This window comes from Perca fluviatilis, chromosome 20, assembly GCF_010015445.1.
Source record: "Perca fluviatilis chromosome 20, GENO_Pfluv_1.0, whole genome shotgun sequence".
In the NCBI taxonomy this organism is placed as follows: domain Eukaryota; kingdom Metazoa; phylum Chordata; class Actinopteri; order Perciformes; family Percidae; genus Perca; species Perca fluviatilis.
In genome coordinates this window covers 20006892-20022717 of record NC_053131.1, presented here as the reverse complement: position 1 = coordinate 20022717, position 15826 = coordinate 20006892, and the positions used below count along the sequence as shown (strand labels likewise).

The 15826-nt window shown below is 38.7% G+C and overlaps 3 protein-coding genes across 8 annotated transcripts; all 3 read right to left on the bottom strand.

Annotated features, from left to right (window-relative positions):
- Positions 1-47: 47 nt before the first annotated feature.
- Positions 48-1772, bottom strand: mrpl35 (mitochondrial ribosomal protein L35). 2 transcript variants are annotated; one of them, XM_039786300.1, is made up of 4 exons: positions 1646-1772; positions 1235-1400; positions 423-567; positions 48-321 (listed from the first exon to the last, which is right to left on the bottom strand). In XM_039786300.1, the coding sequence occupies exons 1-4, from the start codon at positions 1761-1763 to the stop codon at positions 133-135; spliced, it is 618 nt and encodes a 205-aa protein (XP_039642234.1). In that variant the 5' UTR covers positions 1764-1772; the 3' UTR covers positions 48-132. The 2 variants fall into 2 exon arrangements, with proteins under 2 accessions (XP_039642234.1, XP_039642235.1); XM_039786301.1 differs by lacking the exon at positions 1646-1772 and adding an exon at positions 1552-1632.
- Positions 1773-3146: 1374 nt separating this feature from the next.
- On the bottom strand, positions 3147-9427 carry si:dkey-21a6.5 (laminin subunit gamma-1). Its single transcript, XM_039784959.1, has 9 exons — positions 9233-9427; positions 7297-7470; positions 7020-7158; positions 6826-6914; positions 6480-6543; positions 5326-5414; positions 5097-5209; positions 4831-4987; positions 3147-3930 (listed from the first exon to the last, which is right to left on the bottom strand). The coding sequence occupies exons 1-9, from the start codon at positions 9279-9281 to the stop codon at positions 3773-3775; spliced, it is 1032 nt and encodes a 343-aa protein (XP_039640893.1). The 5' UTR covers positions 9282-9427; the 3' UTR covers positions 3147-3772.
- A 935-nt stretch (positions 9428-10362) lies between these two features.
- cfap99 (cilia and flagella associated protein 99) lies at positions 10363-15617 on the bottom strand. 5 transcript variants are annotated; one of them, XM_039785347.1, is made up of 16 exons: positions 15537-15617; positions 15280-15414; positions 15063-15207; positions 14851-14945; positions 14647-14753; positions 14386-14563; positions 14154-14234; positions 13763-13831; positions 13500-13586; positions 13293-13381; positions 11936-12140; positions 11593-11734; positions 11347-11498; positions 11047-11252; positions 10741-10936; positions 10363-10612 (listed from the first exon to the last, which is right to left on the bottom strand). In XM_039785347.1, exons 2-16 carry the CDS (start codon positions 15391-15393, stop codon positions 10481-10483), a joined length of 1998 nt encoding a protein of 665 aa, XP_039641281.1. In that variant the 5' UTR covers positions 15394-15414; positions 15537-15617; the 3' UTR covers positions 10363-10480. The 5 variants fall into 5 exon arrangements, with proteins under 5 accessions (XP_039641281.1, XP_039641279.1, XP_039641280.1 ...); XM_039785345.1 differs by having other exon boundaries at positions 15280-15451; positions 15537-15605; XM_039785346.1 differs by having other exon boundaries at positions 15280-15431; positions 15537-15553.
- Positions 15618-15826: the final 209 nt, after the last annotated feature.

Genomic DNA, 15826 nt, shown 5'->3' with positions numbered 1-15826 from the left:
TGTCAATCTGTTTTTTTTCTTATATTAAGGAATTTGAGGAAATGGTAATTATTTATCAGATATGATTTTATTACATATATAACATTATAACATTATGTTCAAAAACAAGATGTTACTACATGAATCAGCAAATTACAGTTTAAGGTTGACCCGATCGTGGTACTTCAAGTACGGATCGTTAACATACCAGTTCCTCCTTTTCCAAAAAGAGGTTGTCATTTTATCCAGAAGCTTGCTCTGTGTTTTATTACAGAATACATGCTCCCTCAGGCGCTTTCGTCTGGCAGGTTTCTTCTTCCACAGTTTCTTTTTGTATCCAGCCTGTTTACACCCGAAAACAAGAATTCAGATTGGCAACACGGAGTTAAAGGTGCAAAGAAATAAATCTGTGATTTTGGTAGTTCACAGTAAAAGACTTGTACCTTGCGCCTGATCCAAAGGTCACAATGCAGCCTCATGAATCTGTCGGTCACAGCTTTTACAGTCTTCCTCTTCCCCTTCTTCAGACTGACATATGTCAGACTTCTGCTTGGTTGTTGGTTCAGACTGGGAATAAGTGCCGATACCCTGCAACAACACAGAAGCAGAGTAAAGAAAGAATACAATAATTGTTATTTAAAGAAGGTAATGTTACTCAAATTACAGAACAATATTTTATCTCTTAACAGTTTAGTGTGTTTAGTTTCATATAGTCAGGTTTTGATATATCCCTTTCTGAGATTTCTCAGGATATTCAATCATTACAATAAACAAGTAGATATTGGATGAAGTATCTTTTATTTTGTGTAGCACCTACTCCACACACTTCCCACCCCTGATTTTGTTAACACAAAAAGGTCACACAGTATAAAATAAAAAAATTATATTGTTTTTTTTTCTACAAGAAGTAGATATTGGATGAAGTATCTTTTATTTTGTGTTGCACCTACTCCACACACTTCCCAACCCTGATTTTGTTGCCACAAAAAGGTCACACAGTATAAAATTAAAAAATTGTTTTCTTATTTTCTAATAATTATATTAATTAATTATAATTTTTCTTTAGAATAAAGGAGCCCCACTCAAACCAATACAAAACAGCCCAGGGGTGTGTATGCCCCTGACAAGAGTATAACATACTTTTGGCAATATTGTAAAATGTGGTCCTTAACACGAAAAACAGTAGAGTTTAAGTGGATTTGATTAATATCCACTTTTAAGAATATCAGCAGGAGTGTTCCCTCTTGTCCTTTACCGTTGTAGGATGTTGTACCGGGGTGTCGGACACACTGCACCCCGCAGAGGAGCGCGGACAGCGGCTGCAGCAGAGCTGTAGAGAGGTGGGGGCTGGATGAGGCTGGAGAGCTTACAGAGCTGTGGTGTCTTGGCACACAGACAGAAAGACAGCGGCCTCAGCAGCCCTGTCAGACACAAGGACAACATAAAAACACATGAGAGGAGGCATAGTAGTAACGTTAAAGAGAAAACCTAGCACTGTTGCTAACGTTAGTTAGCTAACGTTAATGTAGCAACTTCACGTACTATCTGTGCTAACAAACTATATGTACGCACGATTGCTCCAAAAGTTCATTGCATTGACACGGTCATGGATAAAATACGAAACATTTACGGAATGAAGTATGAATGTCAAATTGTAGCTACACACCAGACACCTTCCTTGCCAGGGCGGCCGCCATGTTTTCACCAGAATGCTGACGTAAGTACGGAGCCCTGTTTGGACAAATTTCCATTTTTATAAATATGACACAGCGCATTACCGCCATCTAGCAATTTATTACTGGACATGTAGGCTGTCCGTGTGTATGTTAAAAAAATATCCCCGTGTGTATGTTAAAAAATATCGAAACAAATGTGGTAAGTCCAGTTTTGTGGTGCTTGTACTATAGGCTACTTTTTTTGCTACTGTATATTTCTATATTGTAGCATTGCTATTTTTACTTAACTAAAGGATCTAAGTCCCTCCTCCACCATTGCTATCTGTTAGCCTATTGAAACAAAATTCTGGTAACAAATAGATAAACAGACAATCCTAAAATCATCGAGGAGGTGTGTTTCAGCCTCCAGAAAGTCTGTTATGTACTCCATCAACTTTCTGTGTGTGATAATACTTGCAGTCTTGTAACTTCCAGCTGCAGGCCTATCTGTCTTTCTACTCCATGGTTGTCACACTCTGTAACATGTTTATCTGATCCATGAGATCTGCCATTTGTCACAGTCTTCTGTTGGATGTTTACATAATGTGGAAATAATTGTTCAGTGCTGTGTGACCTAACCACAGTAAGAGGGACCCTTCTATGGTCCCTTCTCTTTTCTTTAGTCTGGTAAACACTGCAGTATCCACTGACTACATATTTTTCATGGCAGACATTTTTACTTTCATGCAGGAAATACACAGGTGCAAATAATAACATTAATGATTGCCCTATTCCCTTTGTGAGTGCAGTTCAATGGCCATGGTTTAGGAAATTGAAAGCAGTTTAATGTTATTAAATACAACTGTGCTTTTCCTGCAATGACATCTCAAAATGTCTGCTGTAATAAAGGCCAATAGTGAGCAGTAAACGGCAGTGCATCCCACACCTTTACTTTGAATTTATGTAACATTGTAACAAAACCAATGTGCACCAGACATCTCAGCTTCTACAAAAAAGAAATATATTCAAAATGCATATACTGTAATAGAGAAAAACACAAAACAGCAAAAACCTCACTAAACATTACCAAAAACACCCAGAAAAAAAGCATTACAGAGGCTATGCAACATTTAGCTATTTCTGTATTTCAGACACTTCATTTCACACACATCATTTTACTGCCTTCAAAGAATACTTGTAATGGGATGATTATACCAAAAAAAGGAGCAAAATCTTTAAGGCTTTTAAGAGGTCAACGATATCAAACTGTTTGGAACATTATGGGGCAACCTAGTCTTAAAACATTGGCAGCAATTTTTTTGATGATGACCAGAAAAGCTATACATCTACTGGGTATGCTATTCATGGTTGCCCTCTGTCACCTAGGATGGGGTACATTTTTTTTAAATATTGTCCCAGTAAAGAGTTTGGTCTACACATTTGATATACATTGTAATTTGACATGCACTGTAACCACTTAGTATCCAAGAATAATTAAAAACGTAATCTTTTGTCACCAATCATTTTTATTTATTTTCCTTTAAAACATACAAATATAACCCTCAAAATAGCAGATGAAAAACATTAAGCAAAGGTATCAACTAACTACAGACAACACAATGTGCTGTAATCAAATATATAATAATATTTAAAAACACAAGGCACAAACCAGTTTACACCTCTCTGTAACTGTGGAACTACACAAGTTAATGCAAGCATCTCCACCAAAACATACGCAAAGTAAATCAATTACCTCTGTTAAAAAACGTGCTTTTCATAAGACAGAGAGGTTCCCACCAAGTTAAGGCACACAGCTCATTTTCATCGTTCCAGCATACCTCTCATAATCCAATAATCTAGTTTATGAAAGGAGCGTGTTTGTCTCTGAGTGGAACAACTGTAACAGTGTCAAACTACAAGAATTCACAAAAACCTCTGTTTCTCAAAAATATATTCAAATGTACCACAAAAAGCTAGTAGATTGTCAAAGTACTGTCAAGGCAGTGCTCTTAGTCCAGTGTTTCACCATCAGTCTTCCTCTATCAGTCCTTTTTTGAGTTGGGACCCAAATGTAGATAATACTTCAGTTGGTTTTATCTTACCAAGCACTTAGACAAGCTAAGATGATGTCCTTTGGTTCACCAACCAGCATATACAGGTTCTGCATCACAGGGCATCCCATAGTATCGACCTTGAGGTCGCTCTTTGCGCAACAATGGAGCTCGGGCTACAGTTAGCTCTCCATCAGTGTCTCTCCGTCGACGTAAGACCATTAAAATGATGAAGAGTAGGGTCACTGAAGAAAGAGAGGAAAAAAAACAACAGAGGATGTTACAGGAAATGTCCACACAGTCTACAGTCAGGCGTTTTACACATACACAAAGAGTGTATTGATATGTGAGAGCATGATTCTTATTTTATCTCATTGTGTCCTGTTTGTGCATAAAGTGGTCTCAGTGTAAGAGGAAACAATCTGTTTTCAGTGTGCTAAAAGAAAAGTGTGGCTGTATTAATAGTCTCTCTGAAAATGAAAGTGTCACATATTGTGGGCATAAACTACAAGCCCAGAACAATACTTAGTTAATAGATGAAATCTGCAGTAAGAAATGTTGTTATAAATTTAAATACATACAGTAATCAATTACAATAAAAGACAAACTATACATTTCAGCAATACAAAAAGTGAAAAAGAGTGAACGGAGGTTTAAATAAACAATTAATTTACAATTTCTTATAAGAAAACAATTTAGTCTGTAGAGAAGAGTAATACTGTATTCATAGTCCTTTTTGGTGACTATTGCTAAGTCAAGAGTTGAAAGTTCCTTGGCGTTTTCTTAAGTTGTACTGCAAATTTAGTCTGTTTCATCTTTGCTCATTTCCTTTTATGATTGAAAAAAACAAGCACTGTCCCATTAAGCTAGAAGAATATGCATACTTACATCCAAATGGAGTTATGAACCATTACCATGTCAAACACCAGCTATTAATACTTACTTTAAAGACATTGTTTTGTGTGTAATCAGATTATATAAACATGGGAAATTGCAGCTTGAAGTTTTTCAACTTTAAAGGCAACCAGTTCTAGGAGCATAACTGCAAGTCCAATGCCTTTAACATGGTGTGAAAGGCAAGATGCATTTTGGAAAGAAGCTCTGAAATATCAGGGAAACATACTGGATAGTTAATTCTTACTTACCCCCTCCTCCAATAACTAAAAGAGCAATAGTGACGGGAGCCAATTCACAAGTGTCTCCTTCTTTGCGGAAGAAAGTCTCCATGCAGTACCCTGGAGACAAGCTGCCCTCTGGACAAAACGCATCGCTGGGACACTGAATGGGGTTCACGTCTGGACTCTGAGAGAACAACATGATTCTGTCACCAAACATATGCATGTAAGATATTTGTCAAACACACAGGTTCATTTTCTCTTGTGGGCCAGAGTGTGGAAGGTACAGTACTCACAGGGCAGTAGTGATTCTCTGGGCATACATCACAGCTCTCCTGACCCCAGTGGACCTGGAAGAAGCCACTGCCGCAGATTTGACACATAGTCTGATGGGGAGCCTTGTGCATGCCTGTTCAAAACCAGATATCACCTGGATGGAAATTCATGCTTGCCCTTTTCTTTCATGAGCCGCAGTACTCATAAGCATATGGCCTCATAGCTTTAAGTTAGCATGATGTGAATTACCTGGTCGACACGGTGTGCAGTCTTTAGAGGCAGTCTGTAGAGCTTCTTTTCCTGCAGGACACATCTGGCACTGGCTACAACCAGAGGAGCTGTCAGAAAGAGAGAGACGCTTGTTTGTCACTGTAAAATGGACAAACTACTATGGATTTCACAGCTGCCACAAGTAACTTAGAGGCCTTTTTGAAAAATGTCAAAGCTGATTCAGTTTAGAGCTGTTCACAGTGCTAACAAACATATAAGCAACGGTTAGGTGTACGTCTGTCATTTCAAATGTTAAGCAAAGATTTGAAAAATAATAGAGTCTCAGATCGGTGTACAGCAGTAGTTCAGTCCGTAGGGACTTGGCTTGGGTCGCCAGTTCAAGTCCTTGTACGGACCCAGTACAGAGTGTGGACTGGTAGCTGGAGAGGTGCCAGTTCACGGTGCTTGTTCACCTGCTGAGGTGCCCTTGAACAAGGCACCGAACCTCAAACTGCTCAGGGCGCCTGTTCATGGGCATCCCCCTCACTCTGCCATCTCTCCATTAGTGCACATATAAGGTCCTGTTTGTTCATATTGTGTGTGTATTTCGGGCCTGTAATGTATAATAACAACAAAGAGTAAAAAAAAAAAAGAAGTAATTTTTCTTCTTCTTATACAATTAAAGCTAATTAAATTAAAGTTTAAATATGACTGTCATGGTAAAGAGCCAAGCCTAAATGTCTTCCTTCCAAGCCAAAATCAGTTTCCTTGGCTCAGATATGTCAAAGGAGCTCAGAGTAATTTTCAATCCTCTTCCTTTGCTTTGATCAAGATGCCTCAAAAATGCGGACAGAGAACACGAGAACTTGCGGCCCTTAACCCTTATCTAGGGATTGATAACATCTACCATCTAATATTTCCAAGTCCAGTTCTATAAGCCCCATTCCTATGTGCTGTGACATGATCATGCATGCCACTTACATGTTCATACATTCTGCTGATTAATCAAAGCAGCGACTGTGTAACTGGTCTTGTGTGTGTGGATACATCTGTGCCAAACTGTTCCCAACAGAACCATGGGATGAAATCATGTGATGTTGTTTGTGATTATCACACAGAAATCATTATGAATGTTCCACACTGATTTCTGGGTCCTCCTTAAAAACAACCGGTGACGTTCAAATGCAACTTACTTGCAAAAACGTCCCAGTGCACACGGTGCACATGAAGTGGAGCTCTGCTGCGATGAAAAAAACCCTAAAAGTGACACACAGAAAAAATAACTCAACATGTGATTCGTGTTTTCTCTCAAGTTTCAGAAGATTTGAAACTATGTTGAGAACATTGCATGTAAATTTGTAGTCATAGATTTTTATATGTAGATAATCTATTCATTTTCAAGAATGCGTTCCTTTATAATTGATCTGGAAAAAAACATTTTACATATATAAGTTTAATAGCTGACCTCAAGCAGAAAGAATATCACTAGTTACTGATTTATAACAGTATGGGTTTTTGTCTACAGCTAAATCAACACACCTGGTGAACAACTTGTGCAACTGTCTCCTCCAGTGTTATTGTTGAAGGATCCAGGAGCGCAGGGTTGACATAATGGACTTCCAGTGAAACTGTGCAGTAGTGTAAAATACACAAGACATTGACCAGTGATGTTGACGGTAAAGCCTATACCACTTGAAGTAAAAATTATTTCTTGGCACAATCTGTGTCCTTACTTTGTATAGAAGCCCCGGTTGCAGGGCAGACACTGCTGCTGTCCTGCTAACGGCTGATAGAATCCTCTGGAGCATGGCAGACATGCTCCAGGAAATAGACACAGCCCAGGGTCAGAGCAGCACACACACAGCAGGGTGTCTGGGGAGGGATAGAGAAGGATTTCTTCAGTTTGACTTTCCATTCTTACATACAGTTTGAATCCCTTCAGTAAAAATAAATATTAGAGGTCATCTTAAAATGGTGGCTTCGTGTCAGAGGACATGGCCGTTGACTCACTGTTGTCGTACTGCGATCCTGGAGCACAGGGCTCACAAGTAGAAGTATTGAATGCAAAGCAGCCTGGGGTAGTGCTGCTCAGAATCACGGGAGTTATAGTCAGACTGGTCACATTCTCCATGAGAGTGGTGTTCATCACAGCGGGAGAAAGTGTTGTCTGGCTCACCACCATGCCTGGAAGAGAACGGCACTGGATGTTTTAAATCTGACTTCTGGTAGTGGACTGATACAGGGCTGCAGTGCAAACTCAACTATTTAATTTGCCTAAAATAGTTAATGAATACAAAATAATGATTGGGGTTGTTCTGGTAGCCTAATAATGACCTACAACATCCCTGGTTTAAACCCAGCTCTGGACCTTTGTTGCTTGTTGTTCATCTTTCTCCTTATTTTGTGTGATGTATCTACTGCTGTCAACTATCCAATAAATAGGCACCAAAATACTTTATATAATACTTTATAACTTTAAAAAGTGATGTATATGTCATAAAAAACATATTAAATAAGATTCACAGGGCCTGTTTGGGGTCTAAGGTTATTTGCTTCGAGGGGTCCCCCTTCACTTTTTCACCCCCAATAATTTCTCCACATTAACAAAACCACTCAAAAATTATTCCGTAATGGTTATGGCTTTTAAAAAAACATGCATTTTCTTTTCTTAATGGAACAAATACATTAGCAACCACATCATAAATAATAACTCCGATCTCTCTGCTCCGATCTCTGTCTCCAAAGTCACATTCTCGATGAGAGTGGTGTTGTTCTGTTGTTTCTGCTCACATTCATGCACAGAACATTAAAATACATACACACATACACCAAAGTAGGTTTTTCTGCTGTTGTGGTGTCAAGTTTTTAGTATGTTTTCATAGTTGTGGGTCATAATGGATGTCATATTCTTGCTGCAAAACAAATATACCTACGGATACAAAAAAAGTAACCTTTTAAAGTAAGTTTGCCTGATAGGGACCCAGGCAAGTGTCAAGTAGAAATTACTGGCAAATTTAGTCTTGGTGTTATGTAGAAATTGCATTTATGTATACTTCCAGGCATTTACAGTAGTAAAAAGTTAATCTAAGTAGATTCACCGTAAATTCATCCCCCACCTTCTCAGACAAGCACTGAACATTGATCCAGCCTCGAAACACAACCAAAATATGAAAAACAAACAGGTGGGTGGATGGTTCTCCTAAAAGATGAGAACGTCTTCAAACTGTGTGATATCTTAAATCACTCCACAAAATCTTGAGTACAGTAACTTTATCTAACCACATTTATTTTAGAGAAATAGAGAGCAACATGTATAAGCACTCAGCAAAACAGAGCCCACATTGTGATAGTAATCACATTAGCCTTGTGCCTAAGTGCTTTCTTGAATAGGAGCCATCCTCCTCAAGAAATGCAATTATTCGGGAAAGGGGGTCATGTGATTTCTCTTGTTCTCTAGGTTGGCAACATTTCTCTCTCAAACTTTTAGACACTGATAAACTGGCAGAAAGAAATACTGTAATCCTGAAAGTTTGCCGTATCAAATTCAAATGTCAGCAAAATGATGAAGTTCCTATAGAGAGATTACAGTAATACCACAGTATGCCACAATTTAACATAAGATTAGCATTAATTCCACTATACACACCATAGAAACACAACAGCAGCCTAGGCCAGTAATGCTAAGGTCATTTTTCATGAGGAGAAAGTTTGTTATGAAGTTTGGGGGGGGAAACAATAAGATTTTAATTGACTTTTTATTCCATGTAATGTTTTTATACTTTGTTTATTCAACCAAAATCTATAATACGCTATAATATGCTAATTCAGTTATAGTGGTGAATTAACAATATGGTATCTATTGGTATGTATCTCTATAGATCTATAGTACATTTCCTAGTGGGTTGTAGCATTACAGCAGTAGTTGTCGAACAAGTGTTCAACTTACCTATGAAAAAAGCGGCGCATATCGCAGGCAGAACTCCCCGGCAGTCCATCCTCCAGATATTATCGAGTACTAGCACCAAAAAATGTCAGGCTACAGCATCACATCCCTTTCAGGTGTCCGAGCTGCTCTTGTTTTTACAAGGGAAACGTCTGTGACGTTCGCTCACAGTGGGATCAGTCTTCTCATCAGTGTCATATGACAAAATACACATCATGTGATTTTGCTTTACAGAGAAAAACTAATGGGGAAAATGGGCCGCATTCAGGCAGATCTCTTGTTGTTACACGGAACGGCCAGCAGGGGCACACTGCCTCTTGTGTGGTTAAAATCAAATGTATTCCACAGTATATTCTATATGGCAATGATTAAAATCCATTAGTAAACCATTACATGGAAAATTGGTCCTAATCATTTCAAATAGATGGATATAGATGATAGATAGATAAATAGATAGAGATGTATAGATAATAATAATAATAATAATAATAATATACTTTTTAGCAATCAAAAATTACAATTAGCACTTATTAACACTTCAATTAGATATTTCATTACCAAAAAAGAGATATTTTCATTACTTTCATTACTGTATTATATGCAATGTTATCAATAGGCCCATAATATTCCTATTTTTCACAAGAATATATATGCCTGTGTGTATGCCTGTGTGTGCATTTAGATAGAAATAAGTGCATTGTAAAAATACAGATTTGCTGTCACCTTTCTGAGCTATACTATCCATAGTTCTGCTTTGCAATGGGTGTTTTCAGACATCAGATGCTCTTGAGCGCTTGATGATGAGAAATCATGAGTGACATTTTGTACAGTAACTTGTTACCAAAACATAAAAGTCATAAAAGTAACACCAACATTGTTTTGAGGAAGGGACATTTCCTTCATAAGTCATAAGTTGAAGATCCACTTCCCTTTGCTACATACACACAGGTGGGTGGAATTTACTTTGGGGAGAAATTTGTGAGCTTTACTGAACATAACAAACCTTAATTAACATTTTACTATAAGTCAAGATAAACAATTCCAGATAATTACTCACAAGGAATCCACAAAAAGCTAATAATACAAATAATTAGTAGCTTATTTGTGAAAATTAATCATAGCGGCACTCCAAAAAAGATTTCCAACAATTTTAATGCAAAATGTGTCAAAGAACACAACAAAAAGATGAAAAGCTAACCATCTCACACATTACTTGCAACAAATATAGCTAGAGACCCTTCTGATCTAAAATTAAACATTCACAGGCCTGTGGAGCATATTTATGTCTTGAGTGTTTCTGTCTGAGAAACAACATAAGGAGCGTCCTTCTGGATGTGACGCTCTAAGCTCAGCTCCAATTCCTCCCAGCTTTTCACTGTCAAGCTTTTCTGGCAGAACAAGAAAGAGAGAGACAAATACTGCAAAAACTGCTTCAAGCGAGAAAAATCCCAACACAAACAAAAACATGCAACACTGACAACTTACTCAGGCTACTGAGTATTCCTACTCACTTTGTCGTGTGTCCCTGTGTTTCTCTCTTCTGTGTGTGCTGCTGCCTGTTCAGAGTGTTTGGCCTTCCTGCTTTCAATTTGCTTCAGTCTTTGGCGCTCTTGTTGTTTCTCTTCAAGCTTCTTCTGCAGAGCCAAAACTGTCTCATCCCGAGTCATCGCCTGCCGAAAACCTGGCCTGGCTTCCTTCTCCTTTTTCCTGCAACATGCGAAAACGTGTGTGATATTTGTATGTTTGTATAAGTATTTGCTTCAGACCCACATTTTCCTACTAACTATAATCAAATCAGGGCCAAACATTTTCCTGACCTTATGACAGCAGCCTGTGCCAGCGCTCTCGTGTGGAGGTTGATGGTGTCCAGCTGCTCCAACAGCAGCTGCTTCTTGTTCTGCTTCTCCTCCAGGATGTGCTCCCGTTTCTCCTGCTGCTGTGTTTGCTGCACCTCCCTCAGGAGAGCCAGCCGCTCCTTCAGCTCCACCAGGGACATCTCTCCCAGCAGCTCATGGCCTGCAGTCTGACATGGGAAAACAGATTCAGCATGACACAAGGAGTAGCCAACGTGAAGGTATGTCAAATGTTAAATGGCGCCCATGCTTTCCTTCACTCACCCCTGAGTTGTCAAAATTCCTGACTCTAACGTGAGGAAGCGATTCAATGGCGCGGATTTCACAGATGATTTCAAATCTCCTGCTGAGCTCTGCTTGTGCTTCCTCCAGTGCTTGGCGAAGGAGCTCTCGTCTTTGCTCTGAGACTTCTTTCACTGTAAAATGTGCGTGTGAAATTGAGGAGAATGAAAAGGAAATCATGAATGAGGGATCACTGAATCACACGTGACGTCAAACGAGGAGGCATACCTATACTTTGCTTGATTTTCTGTAACTTCTCTTTAGCTGTTTTTGAGTTCTTGTGTCCTTCTGCCACTTGTTGCACCAAGTCTCTCATTTCTTTTTCCTCCTGCAACCTTTTCTCAGCATATCTCCGCATCAGCTGAGCTGTCTACAAGAAACAAGACAGCAACCATAAATAAAACACCTTATTATTGATACATAATTGCAATTCTCTTAAAAATGACTTCTTTATAGGGTGTTTGTAGAGAACAGACATACTTTTGTCATCTTCTTACACACTTTAAAGCACTGTGTAATCTTCTATAAATGCTTTTTCTTATCGGTTGTCGAGGGAGGGATCTTTACCCACCTCTTCTTTCTGCAGCTGAGCAGTCTTCTGGTTGCGTTCCATTATGCGTGTGCGGGCCATAGCTGCCTCTTCATAACTGATGCGTCCCTCCAGACGCCTGCGCTCAATCTTGGCCAGCTCCTCCTGAAGGTCCTTCTCACGCATCTCCTTCTGCCACTGGTGGAAAGACGAGGGCTCACGTGCTCCCTCCACCAGACTCTCCATTCTGTGTCACAAACACAAAGAAATTACTCCTGCTGCAGTTGAGCTTTATTTATGTGTAACCCGGGCTAAAATTCATTTAGACATCAGGATGTAAATAATTTATGCAAAAGGTTAAAATAAATGTGGTTAAAATGTACATGGATGGCTAAAATGTATGAAAATATAAGAGTCAATCTTTACAGTTCAAAAGTTAAAGTTAAACGGTTCATGCCAATGAGCATTCTTTGTTTGATGTGTACTGTACATTAGCCAGCACGAGTAATCGGCCTGACATGGTTAGCAGCATCATGTGTCAACCCTTGTTTTTCTTTATTTTAATTGGAACATCCTAAAACAGCCAACACAATTCCATTTTCAGGTAGAGGGGTGGGGCTTAGCTGTAAGCCGCAGGGTGTCTGTTTGAAATGTCTGCCTATGACACCTTTGAATTTAAAAGCCTCAAGGCTCTAGTTTTTTAATGAATACATATTTTGATATTCATATTGTTTTAAGGATTAGGGTAGATAACTGGGTAATATTAGTGCAAATTTGAACTAAATCCAAGTAATAGGTAAACAATTAAAGGAAAATTATTCTGCACTTTTTCACCTATGGTGTGAGTCAATATATTGATAAATTTAAGCACTTTTTGCTGTACAAAATATTTTTGTTAAACCATCCATTTCATGAATGGGACGTCTCAGAATTATGAAAAAAACATGGTTGGGTTTGGTTCTAGGTATATCTGAAAAACTAAAGCCCGTTTGAGGATTTGTTTAGGCTACTAACTGTGCCCCCCCCCCCCGAAGTCAAAAATCCGCTTCTGTATTAGAGGCACCACCAATTACTTTAAAGTTCAGAAAAAAGGGACAAAGGTTGTACAAATCTTAATAATTTATTCTAGTCCAGGTAAAAGCGCCATTAAAGTCGAAAACGTACCCAGGGCCTCGGGCATAGTACTACTACGCTGAGCAGATTTAGCTAGTGTTACATTATGTAAAAAGTGCTGTCTCAGTGAGATCAAGAAATTCTTTGCAAGAGAGACCTGAGAACAAATTAGGCTACCTTATCTACAACATCACAACAAGACAATTCAGTCAGACAAATCAGTCATCACTGATGATACTGAGATGTTTAATCCCCCTAAAATAGTTCAAGCATTGGCAATTAGTACCTTTGCAGCTCCTTCTCCAACTGACGGTCATATAGCGCCCCCTGTCTCAGGATGGCTGCACTGTTGAGCTTGATGGGCCAGCTGATATTCTAACAGAATCAGAACAAAACACCCATGCAAGTGGATATTGTGCCTTCCTTAGTTCATATTCATCACTATCATACTAGAGACTGATCCACTGAAGCAGGTGAAATAATTAGATCTTACCTTATAACTAGAGGGAAGTTCAGAGGAATGAAATGAATTGAACTTGAGTTTTGAATCCAAGTCCTCCTTAATCTGAGACACCACTCGCTGCAATATAAATGATGGTTCATCAGCAATGTGATCTGACTTTGAACTGTCTGACTCACTCGGTAGTGAATTTTCTCCTACCTGGTTTTTATTTATATATATATAAGTAAGCATGAAGGCATGAATCAATAATATTACTTTGGAAATCCATATAAAGTACAGACAGTAGCCCCTACCTTGGTATGTTCAGACTTCTGTGGATTTCCACAACTGAACTGTTTCATATTTGCCTCATAGAGCAGTTCCTTTGGTGAAAAACAAATGTGATGTAATAAAGTCAGTATACGTGCTGATGATAATAATATGATGATAGTTATCGTATATGCCACTTTAACAGAAATGAATTCCAAAAAATGATAATTTATAATAATTTATGTTTTTAATGTACTGTAATGTAATGTTTTAACTGTTGCTGTTGTTGTGCATATTCCTGCTGTTGATTTACAACTACTCTTTCTGTCAAAACTTGTTTTCTTTGATGTATTTCATCAATATAACAGAGCATAATTTGCCTTTTAGATGTCATAGCCTTTTTCTGATCATAATGGGTGAAAGCAGATATTGTACCTCAGTCCTTTGATGGTTCTTTTGTTTGATCTCCTCCATCATCTGTATTTCTTTAGGAGCCATGTATGTGCTTTTTGGCACCTATAAAACAAAAGCCTTTTGAGTCCACCACAGCCTCAACACCATAAACAGCTTAATGATCTGTCATGTAGTCTATATAAGACAGTAAACAAATTGTGTGCCAATGTTTGAAGGAAATATTGTATATGCTATAACTGCAAATGGGGCTGACTGGTTTAGATTTTTCCTGCTGTGGAATGAGCTCAGGCATAGGCAGAGGTCGAGGTTTAGGTTTGGAGAGAGAGAACTCCTGGGGTTCAGTGGTTTTGATTGGAGCTTTCTTGACCCGACTCCCACCAGATATTTTGACAGCAAGCTGGTCAATGAGAATATCCATCTCAGGGCGCCATCTGAAGGCACAAATATGCTTTTATTCCTTGTCTTTGGAAAGACATTGATTTCCTACAAAAATATTTTCCTGTACTTTTCTCACCTTAGCAGAGGGTTAATCCAGTGTTTCTCCACATAGGCAGCGTCATAAATACTATTCCACTCATCTTGTATCCACGTGGTGAGGTTTGTGAAGAAGAAAGTCAGGAACTATACAGCCAGACACAATACACACACAGAGGGCACAGTAATTTAGCTATAGATTACTGGTTATTTCCAATGCACTACTGTGTCCAGTGTTTCTTACCATGTGCAACTTCTTAATGTCCAGAGATTTGATAATGTTGCTAAAACGCTGAAGTCCAAGGTCATCAAGAGAAAATGTGGCAAGGTAACAGATAACTGAAGAACAACATAGTATTGTAAACATGTCAGTGGCAATCTGGTTTTATTCAGAGTCAAATTTGCATTATAATTTATAAATTCATTTAGCTAGCTAGGTCACTATTGTCAACTTACTGACAAACTGGCTGCGGTCACCTCTAGATAAGCATTTCCCATTCTGGCCATAGAAGACATTGACAACTACGTCCAGTAACTTTTTGTGCTCTATGCATCCAGAAACGACATCAAGTATGAACTTCTTATGCAGAGTACCCATGTTCTGCAACAAATAAACGAGATAGTCAGGTGTCAGCACAGGGATGCATCAGGGTACTGATCTGAGTCTACTCACCTGCAGATCCTTAGAAGCGTCTTCCATGAAGTCATCCAAACACTGTCTGCCAGCATTGAACTTATTGAGCAGCGCAATGGCCTCCTTGGCAAGTGATCCATGGCTTGATGCCATTTTGTATCGATCTGCAGAAAGCTGGTGGAGATTGATAACTGTGGTGAAAAGATATTTGCTAAGAGAAAAGCATAAAGAATTACAGTCTCCTCAATACTCACGCAGGCCTATAGATTGTGTAAAAAGTTACATTTTACTTTTACCTGAGACTGAACTAACGTGTCTGCTAAAAAGAGACCTATCAATAGAAAGTATTCACGGAGCGGCTTGTTTTCAGCGCGAAATTGTTGCCATGTTTAGTCGTTGCTTAGCAACACACTCGTGTAAACAGAAATGTATCCTGGCCCTGGCTCAAACGTGGCTCTAAAGTCAAAATAGTAGTGCCTTGCAAAACGGGAATTGTCAACATGTATTTCAATTAATGAGAGATATATATATATATTTTTAATCATTGTGTTGTTTTGTTCAACATAAAAAAACATTAATGGTTTTA

Coding starts and splice junctions, on each gene's coding strand:
- mrpl35 (XM_039786300.1), bottom strand. CDS start 1,763: ATGGCGGTAATGCGCTGTGTCATATTTATAAAAATGGAAATTTGTCCA. Junction 568..1,234: donor CGGTACAACATCCTACAACG/GTAAAGGACAAG, acceptor GTGTTGTTGCAG/GGTATCGGCACTTATTCCCA. Junction 322..422: donor ACCTTTGGATCAGGCGCAAG/GTACAAGTCTTT, acceptor GGGTGTAAACAG/GCTGGATACAAAAAGAAACT.
- cfap99 (XM_039785347.1), bottom strand. CDS start 15,393: ATGGCATCAAGCCATGGATCACTTGCCAAGGAGGCCATTGCGCTGCTC. Junction 15,208..15,279: donor ACGCTTCTAAGGATCTGCAG/GTGAGTAGACTC, acceptor TATTTGTTGCAG/AACATGGGTACTCTGCATAA. Junction 14,564..14,646: donor TGGATTAACCCTCTGCTAAG/GTGAGAAAAGTA, acceptor TTGTGCCTTCAG/ATGGCGCCCTGAGATGGATA.
- si:dkey-21a6.5 (XM_039784959.1), bottom strand. CDS start 9,281: ATGGACTGCCGGGGAGTTCTGCCTGCGATATGCGCCGCTTTTTTCATA. Junction 6,915..7,019: donor AACCGGGGCTTCTATACAAA/GTAAGGACACAG, acceptor ACTACTGCACAG/TTTCACTGGAAGTCCATTAT. Junction 3,931..4,830: donor TTTAGTTATTGGAGGAGGGG/GTAAGTAAGAAT, acceptor CTCTTTCTTCAG/TGACCCTACTCTTCATCATT.